The 9,116-nt window shown below is 42.2% G+C and overlaps 1 protein-coding gene across 1 annotated transcript; it reads left to right on the top strand.

The window, feature by feature from the left end:
- Positions 1 to 265: 265 nt before the first annotated feature.
- HINT1 (histidine triad nucleotide binding protein 1) lies at positions 266 to 7,723 on the top strand (the record flags this gene model as incomplete). Its single annotated transcript, XM_084252284.1, has 3 exons — positions 266 to 1,538; positions 4,195 to 4,299; positions 7,559 to 7,723. The coding sequence occupies exons 1-3, from the start codon at positions 1,428 to 1,430 to the stop codon at positions 7,721 to 7,723; spliced, it is 381 nt and encodes a 126-aa protein (XP_084108410.1). The 5' UTR covers positions 266 to 1,427.
- Between the last annotated feature and the right edge of the window lie 1,393 nt (positions 7,724 to 9,116).

The following is a 9,116-nucleotide window of genomic DNA, read 5'->3' as shown; positions in this document are numbered from 1 at the left end:
GGGAACTTGGCACCTCCCCTTTCCCTGGGGACCACCCTCTTAAATTCCAGCAATTCTCCCAGTAATGCTTTTGATAGCAAAATTGCCAAATGGTGCTTCAGAGATTAAAAGGGACCACCAATTTTGCCAAGCCAAAGTGGCAAAGTATAATCATATAGGGCAGTTCTAGAGGTATAGATAATTTTTCTTAACAAGGACACTTAGAAATTTAGTGTTAGCTAGAGAAGAGGGTCGGCAATGGAACTTACGGAGGGGTCTGGCAGAGAAGGCTCACTACAGCTGGGGAGAGAGAAGTATGAAGACTACTGCTAAAAAGAGGAAAGGGGCATCAGCAAGGAATGACGCCACCAGTTCTAGTATGAGGACAGGAATTGCCTATAGGATTTTGAAAGTGCAGTCCTTAGTGACCTCGAGAGAGGTAAATGGGCTCAAAGCAGCAAAATGAGAAAGTGAGCACAATTTTACAGAAAACGTTTAAAGAGGAGCAAAGATATGGAGTATATGAGATTAAGTAAAGTTTTGTTGCTTTTTTTTTTTTAACGTGAGACTGTTGTAGAGCAACCCCGATACAAAACGGGGTGCCTGACTGTGGGTCCTCACCCGCGCGCTTAAAAGGACTTATCAATGCTCTAACAAGACGTCTTACATTGTGTTGATAACTGCTGAGAAAAATTCTTTGTAGCAGTTTAGAGAGATTTACAAATTACCAATGCCTGGGTCTCACCCCTGGAGAGTCTAATTTAATTGCTCTAGGGTGCTGCTGGCTTCACCGGGATTTTTAAAGCGGTCCCCAAATGACTTTAACATGCAGTCAAGACAGAGAACCAACGCTAGAAGAAGAAAACAACTGATGCAAGGAGGGATAATTGCCAGCCAGCACTTTAAAAAAAAAAAAATTGAAAGAACTCTGCATTATAATAATTTTCAAGTATTTATGAATGAGACCCCACGAGTGTATACACTACACTGAGTTCACCGCTAAGAGACCAAAAGCTCGACCTTACGTGGCCGAGAAGGGAAATGTTAGGGTGCTGCAGTCGGCACACGTGCACGGCACAGCTTGCATTATCCTAGCTTCCCAGTCATGGTATCTAATTTTTCCTCCTACCGTCTGTAAGGCGAGTGAAGAAAGGTTTATGCAGGTAACTCCACTTGCAGAGGGACAAGACAGAGAAGCAAAACCAAAAAAAAAAAAAAACCAAAAAACGACGTAGGCCCGGCTGCAGCGGACTTCGGACCAGCAACCCCGCAGCGCCCGGCCTCACCCCGGGCGCCCGCGCCGGCGGCCAGTGCGCACGCGCAGGAGGGCCCCGCGCGCCGGCCCCGGGCCCCGCGCAGGCCGGGCCCCGCGCTCCCGCCCCCTGCCGGCGCGGCTCCTCCTTCCTCCCCGGCTTCTCCCGTGGCGGCCGCGCGGGAGGGAGGCAGAGATGGCCGATGAGATCGCCAAGGCGCAGACCGCCCGGCCTGGGGGCGACACGATCTTCGGGAAGATCATCCGCAAGGAAATCCCCGCCAAAATCATCTACGAGGATGACCAGGTGGGCTGGGGCGGGCGCCGGCCCGGGAGCCGCCGGCGGCGCGCGAGGGGAGGAGGGTCGGGCGGGGACGGGCAGGGCCCGGCCGCTCCGCGTGGCCTCTGCCGCGGGCCCCGGCTCGGAGGCGGCCGGCCGGCGCGTGCCGGCGCTCGGGTTTCGCGTTATCAGTCCGGGGCGCGGGCCAGGCCTCCGGGCGCCCGCGGGGCCCGCACCGTGGGGTTGGGGCGCGTGTGGGGGCGCCCCGGGGCGGGGGCTCCCGGCCTCTCCCCGGCCGCCTGGGGCCTCGCCCTGTCGGGAATCTCGCAATCTCGCCAGCGCTCTGCCTGACAGGAGAAACCCGATCGCGCCCGGACTCAGGCCCAATCTCCTCGATCTCCCGCGCTCGGCCGGCCTGCTGGGCGTTGTCGGGCGCCTCCCGGCGGGCCCCGAGCCTTGGGGCTGGGGGCGCAGGGCCTGGGGGGGCGCGGGGGCGCAGGGCCTTCCTCGTCGGGCCGCCAGCCCGTTACCCCGCCCCCGCCCCACCCCACCCCCGCCCCACCCCCACCCCCACCCCCACCCCCACCCCCACCCCCACCCCCACCGCCGGTTCCGGCTTCGCACTCTGGAGCTAAGAAGTGGGCGAGCTTCTGGGTTTTGCTTACTTTTTGGCTCTCCTAGTAAGATATTGCACCTAATGACAATAGTTCTCTTCAATACTTCTCTTCATATTTCACAGGAAGCAGTTTTATGCCAAGCGACGAAAGTAGTTTTTTAAGTAGTTTTTTTTTTTTAAAGATTTATTTATTTATGCATACAAGAGCTGGGGTACAGGCCAGAGATGGGGGGGGTGAGAGGATTCACCGGAGACAGTGGGGAGCAGAACAGGCAGATTGACTGAAATACACTGCTGAGGGGAGCAGCAGGCGAGACAGGAGAGGTCTGCTGCACCATGTGGGCTGCTCGTGCCGCAGAGGTTGCGGATTGCTTCATAATGCGATGCTTAACCCCCTGTGCCACCAGGGAGGTGTAGTTTTGTTGACTTTCACCCGAAAGTAGTTTTTGTTGACTTCACTGTAGTGAAATTCCGTTTAAGAAAGGCCCGAGTTGCTGTCCCTCAGACCTCTTGTATAAAATATTTAGTGGGCAGTTGCATTTATGGGTTTGGGTCTTCAGTAAAGCTGGACAGGAGGTTGACTTGTTTAGATAAAGTTTTGTAAGGTAATTTAAGAAATACGGAGTATGAGAAACATTTTATGCTATGTATGTTGCATTCTTAACTTTAAAATGTTACCTAAAGTTTAATTAGGTCCTAACGGTATTTTAATTTTATAAGGCATTTAAATAACTCACCAGTAGGGAAGTTCTGTTGTTTTAGAAAATACATACTGGCTTTAAAATATTTTCAGAGCTTTTTATAAATGATTGTTGAAATAGGGACGTTTGAATCTCTGTAAGTCCAGTAATATCACAGCATGAAGCGATCTAAATGATATTGCATTTTGTATGGAGTACCAAATAGAATTAGCCCTAACTCCCCGAGACTGTCTTGCATTGACAGATTCTGTTCAGTAGCTTCTACCTTGGTAAAGAACAAGAGATACAAAAAGCACTCATATGGTATGTGATTTGTGTAAGTGCTACTTGCCATTTTCGTTTCTATAACAGAGAATAGGTATATTTTTTTAATTAGTTGAGTAAAGCAGGAAGAGATAAGTAATGATCAAATATATAAGTACAAAACTGATCACTGCAATAAAGGAAAAAAACAGCATATTGCACAACCAGGGCTTCTGACCTAGGGAAGGTGGGAGTAATAAAGTCAATTATTTCCTTCAGAAACAATGCATATGTTGGGATCCGAGGAATGATTATCAGTTTAAATTAGGCAAAAGTTGGGGTTGGGGAGAGAAGATCATTGCATTAGAGGGGACAGTAGTTGAAAAACCAGGGTAGAGAGTAGAAGGACACTGTAATTAGAGCAAAAAGAGTTAGTTACATGAGAAGTGACTTGAAGGGTACACAAGAATTAGCATACCTAATTTCTCTTCATCCTTTGTATCTCAGTTTAAACGTTACTATCTCTGGCCTCCCTGGTGGCACAAGAGGTTAAGTCTCAGCACTATGAAACTATCAGCAGCCACTGCTGCATGAGTTTGATCCCCAGCCTGCCAGGGAGCTAACCCACGTGGTGCAGCAGACCTCTCCTGTCTCACCCTCTGCTCCCCTCAGCAGTGTATTTCAGAAGATCTGCCTGTTCTGCTCCCCACTTTGTCTCTGGTGAATCCTCCCCCCCCCCCCGGCCTACACCCTAGTTCTTGTATGTATACATAAATAAAAATAAATCTTTTTTAAAAAAAATAAATGTTACTATCTCAAAAGTAGTTGTCCCTGACCATCTGCTCTGAATCAGGGCTTTCTGTGACAATCATTTTCAAATCACCCTTTAATTTTCCTTTGTAACATGTATGATCTGTGGTTAATTATAACTTGTTTAAAGGCAATCTTCCCATTAGACTGTAAACCCCATGAAAAGAGCTTGGGTACCACATGCATTATATACATTTCTGACTTCTTAGCATTCACCTCATTGTCCTTTATGAGGCTAACTGCGAAAGAATGGTAAGTAAGCCTAGTGTACAAGATGATATACTAAAACCTTGATTTTTTTTTCCCCCCCCAGTGTCTTGCTTTCCATGATATTTCCCCTCAAGCACCAACACATTTTCTGGTGATACCCAAGAAACCTATATCTCAGATTTCTGCAGCGGAAGATGCTGATGAAAGTGTAAGTAAATTTACTAACACAATTTATTTTCTTGCTTTTTAAGTTGGGTGACTAAATTTTGTTTAATATACATTTGATATATTTGAAATACGTTGATATGTTGAAATTGAACCACAACCTCATACTTTGTATTAGAGAATATCTTTTTGACCTTGGTATATAATTGATAAATGAAGAAGGTTGATTATTTGAGTACATTCAAAGTTGAGAACTTCCTTTCACTAAAAAACTCCACAAAGAGAGACAGACCGCAGATCAAGAAAAGACATTTGTGACCGCTGATGTGAGGTGGGGAAAGGTAGAGGAAGTTGTTGAGCAGTGAGTGTCACTTAGGAAGAGTCTAGGGTGGAGTATTATTTCTATTTTTTTTTTAACTTCTGGTAGGTATATAAATATCTGCTTTATTACTACTCTTTAAAGTATTCATATATGTTTTTATTTCATCTGCTTGTGGTACTTCACAATAAATTTTTTTAATGCTGACATTAAATGAATCTTTTGTATCTTCAGTATTTTTGTATCTTCAATATTTACTTAGAGTACTATTTTAGGTGAGTTACTATTCCTGAAGCCTAGAAACTTCAGAGTATTAATTTTTATTTTTTTATTTATTTATTTTTTTAATAGAGGCATGTTTTTCTTTATTTATTTGTTTGCTTGTTTGTTTGTTTTGTTTATACATGCACTGGGTACAGTCAGAAGCGCGGGGAGGGTGAGAGAATTCACCAGAGCCAGAGCGGAGAGCAGAGCAGGCAGAAGGACCGAAGTACACTGCTGAGGGGAGCAGCGGGCGGCAGGAGAGGTCTGCGCGCCATGTGGGACCCTCCTCCAATGGCCGGGGAGCAGCCGGGGATTGAACCGGCGCCGCAGAGGCCGCGGGCAGCTTCGCAACCCAGCGCTCTACCGCTGCGCCACCGGGGAGGCCCCAGAGTATTAATTTTTAATTCATTATATGCATAAAAATCAGAGTTAAGGATAGAGAGCTTAATAGTAAGTTACCACCGTATCAACAATAACAGAAAGGTAAAAACTTCAGAATGTTTAACATTTGGTATAATTACACAATCATGGCATTTTAAGGTCAGCATTTCTTTCAAATGCACTTGTTGCCTGTAAAAGTAGATAGAATGTTAATTTTTACTTAGTTAATTTTCTAAATAGGAGTTTTAAGGTCAGCTCCTAAAACTTTTTTTTGTTAGGAAAGACTCATGAATAAGCTTTAAAATTGCTGACTCATTTTAATCAGCATAAGTATGTTATGTATAGTTTTAAAACTTTAAAATTAGTAATTTTTCATCATTGCAACCTTTATTTTAAAGTTAATAGAAGGCTCCCTGAATTTGAGCTTTAAGTTGTCATTAATTTTGGGGACTGACAAGGGACTTAAGATGGTAAAACACTTTTATTCCTCTTTCACATCCTCATGACTATTCTAGTTTTCCTATAGACATTGCCAGATATACTTTAATATGTGCGATCTCATAGGATTCTGTGCAAATACCTAATGTCATTCTGGGGCCTCCTTTTTGCTTTTTGATTCACTGTATGAACAGTTTATCTTTATTTGCACATGTCTGCTTGTGTGTTACTTAAAGTAGGTATGGAGTAGAGAAAGAATGAATCTTAACCTACAAGAACCTTATTTAAGTTAACAAGTTTGCGGGCCTCCCCTGGTGGCGCAGTGGTTAAGTGCTGGGCTACAAAGCTGCCTGCAGCCTCTGCAGCGCTGGTTCGATCCCCGGCCACCGAAGAGGGTCCCACATGGTGCGCAGACTTCTCCTGCCGCCCGCTGCTCCCCTCAGCAGTGTACTTCAGTGCTTCTACCTGTTCTGCTCCCCACTCTGGCTCTGGTGAATTCTCTCACCCTCCCGTGCTTCTGACTGTACCCAGTGCTTGTATAAATAAATAAATCTTTAAAAAAAAAGAAGTTAACAGTTTGCTCCTTATAATTTCCCATAGCAAGGGAACAAGTGTGTGTGGTGGAGAGGTTAGCCTCTTTTCCTAACATTTAACAAGTAATCAGAAAAGGGAATTCTTGGTTCCTGTGGCAAGAAAAGAGGGAAGGGAGAGAGTCTTAAGTTTCTTTTCCCTTTGCTTTAGCAAGCCCCAGGGTAATGAAAGCCGCTGCTTATGTAGTAAGGTCATCTACAAGTCTGCAGCTTGTAGATGACTACCTTTGGCCATACTTTGATTTTTATGTCAGTGATACACTTGAAATCACCAAGAGACAATGTGTTTTTATATACCTTGTGTTCACTATTAAATGAATGAATCTAGTATTACCACACTTTGTTCATCCTTGCACTTTCCGAAGGGTTCTGATTCCCAGAGCAAGCTTTGCAGTCAGGGGAAGAGGAGGTAGAAGGCAGTGGAAAAGAGGGGCTTGTGTACCCTGATGGGTGAGATTCTTCTGGCTCAATGGGTAATGTTCTACCAAAGGGAGGAGATGATGTGATGTAAGACTTTGCAATTAATCTGTATAAGGCAAAAATTGTGGTTCTTTTGTCTGGTTTAAATAGAAACATCAAGTTTCTCCCCGAATTATGAATCCATGCTTATCAAAAAGCCAAATAAACAAGATTCCTATACAAAAAGGGGTCCAAGCAAAGATTTCTTCAATTACCATATAGCCCAGCAATTCTACTTTTAGTTAATTATCTGAAGAAAACAAAAACAGTAACTGGAAAAGATATGCACTGCCATGTTCACTGTAGCATAATTTATAATAGCTAAGATATGGAAGCAAATTGAGTGCCTATCCATGGATAAATGGTTTAAAAAAATGGATCTTGAGGGCATTATGCTAAGTGATATAACTCAGAGAAAGACAAATGCCATATGATCTCACATATATGTGGAATCTAAAAAAGGATATATCAAGTTTATTTCAATTTCTTTCATTAATGTCTTCGGATTTTCAGTGTACATAAACTTGGTTAAATTTATTCCTAGGTACTTTACATTTTATATACAATTGTAAATGAGACTGTTTTCTTAATTTCTCTTATTGTATAGAAATGCAACAGATGTTTGCATATTGATTTGTATCCTGCAACTTTGTTCAATTGGTTCATTAGTTGTAGTAGTTTTTGAGTTGAGTCTTAAGATTTTTTATATTTAATGTTATGTCATCTGCAAATAGTTTTACTTTTTCCTTTCTGTCAACTTGTGGTTAACTCAATATTTGACTTGGTAGTTTATTATTTAATGGCATTAGTTGTACATTACTTCTGCTTAACACAATTTTTTCCCCCCCCAGCTTCTTGGACATTTAATGATTGTTGGCAAGAAATGTGCTGCTGATCTGGGCCTGAAGAAGGGTTATCGTATGGTGGTGAATGACGGTTCAGATGGGGGACAGACTGTCTATCATATTCATCTCCATGTTCTTGGAGGTCGGCAAATGAATTGGCCTCCTGGCTAAGCATGTTTCAGGGATGGTTTTCTCTTCTATAGTCAATGATTAAATTTGAAAATTCCAAGTGTACTGCTGAACAATACACTTTTGCCTATATATGGATTGAGGAAATAATGTTAAATATGCATACATAATAAAAGACATTGTTGAATGGTTTATGGTCTTTTGAATTCTCTATTATTTAAAAAAATGTATTTGTTGGAATGTGCGTAGGTGATTCCTTATTTTTTTCTCCCCAAGGAGGACCCAACACATGAACATTATCAAAATAGACTGATCTTTGAAGACAAATTACAAGGTTTCATAACTTTAGATTTAGCTTTGAATTAATCCTGTTAAAGTTCTAGTTCAGAAGATTTTCTAATTTAATTCTAATTTTTTAAGAGCAAAGGAGTAAATAATGTGTTTCACCTATACTATTGGGATCATTTGGAGGAGATCTATAGGTTTGTCTCAGAATCTTTGATGACCATGTAAAACCGTATGTTGGTATTTCCTTATTACCCAATTTCTGATTATTTATTACAAAGACTTGAAAATATTTTACTTAGAATTCAGTTTCTAAATTGAAAACTCAATGTTTTTAATGTGTGTATGCACACTAGCAAAAATATTTAAGTTACATATCAATCTGGTTGGAGCTGAAGGAAAATCCTAGTCTCTGAATTTTTTTTTCAAGATTTTATTATTTTTGTATAGTAGAATTGGAGTGGCAGGCCAGAGGTGTGGGGGAGGGGGGTGAGAGGATTCACCAGACATAGTGGGGAGCAGAACAGGCAGATTTACTGAAATACACTGATAAGAAGAGCAGCAGGTAAGACATGAGAAGCCTGCTGCTGCGTGAGCCATGTGGGTTAGCATCTGGGAGGAATTAAGGCCTCCTGCCATCAGCCAGTAATATCTATCAGACATGAGTAATCACATTGGAAGGTGAATGATTCACAAAAGAAGCACCTTGGGAGTGGGCTATTAACTGATGATAGAAATTGCTCCTTTGTTTTCTGTAATATATAGGATCATTTGGTAGAAAATTTTTGCCTATTTTCTTTCTGAGTGTATGTATTATAATTTATTCAGTTCTATAAGTGTCTCAAAATAGCGTGACAAGTACATGAGTTTGTTTACTTCTAAATCTTGCTTCTTTGTCTCATACTAAAGATTTTTTTGATTTGTTCTTGAAAAAAATGCAGTTGGTTTGAAACTGCATTGTACTTGGTTTGAAAATGACCTCAACACTGGCTTCATGTTACTTTTTTAAAATGCAAAATTGTTGATTAATAGTTTAAATATAATACAATCTACCCTTTAAAATATATAGCTTCATAAGTTCTGACAGATGTATATGGTCATGTATTCATCACCACAGTCAAGATAAAGGATATTTTAGGGTAGAAGAGCT

This window comes from Talpa europaea (genome assembly GCF_964194135.1).
Source record: "Talpa europaea genome assembly, chromosome: 13".
Taxonomy (NCBI): domain Eukaryota; kingdom Metazoa; phylum Chordata; class Mammalia; order Eulipotyphla; family Talpidae; genus Talpa; species Talpa europaea.
This window is presented reverse-complemented; position numbering and strand designations above follow the sequence as displayed.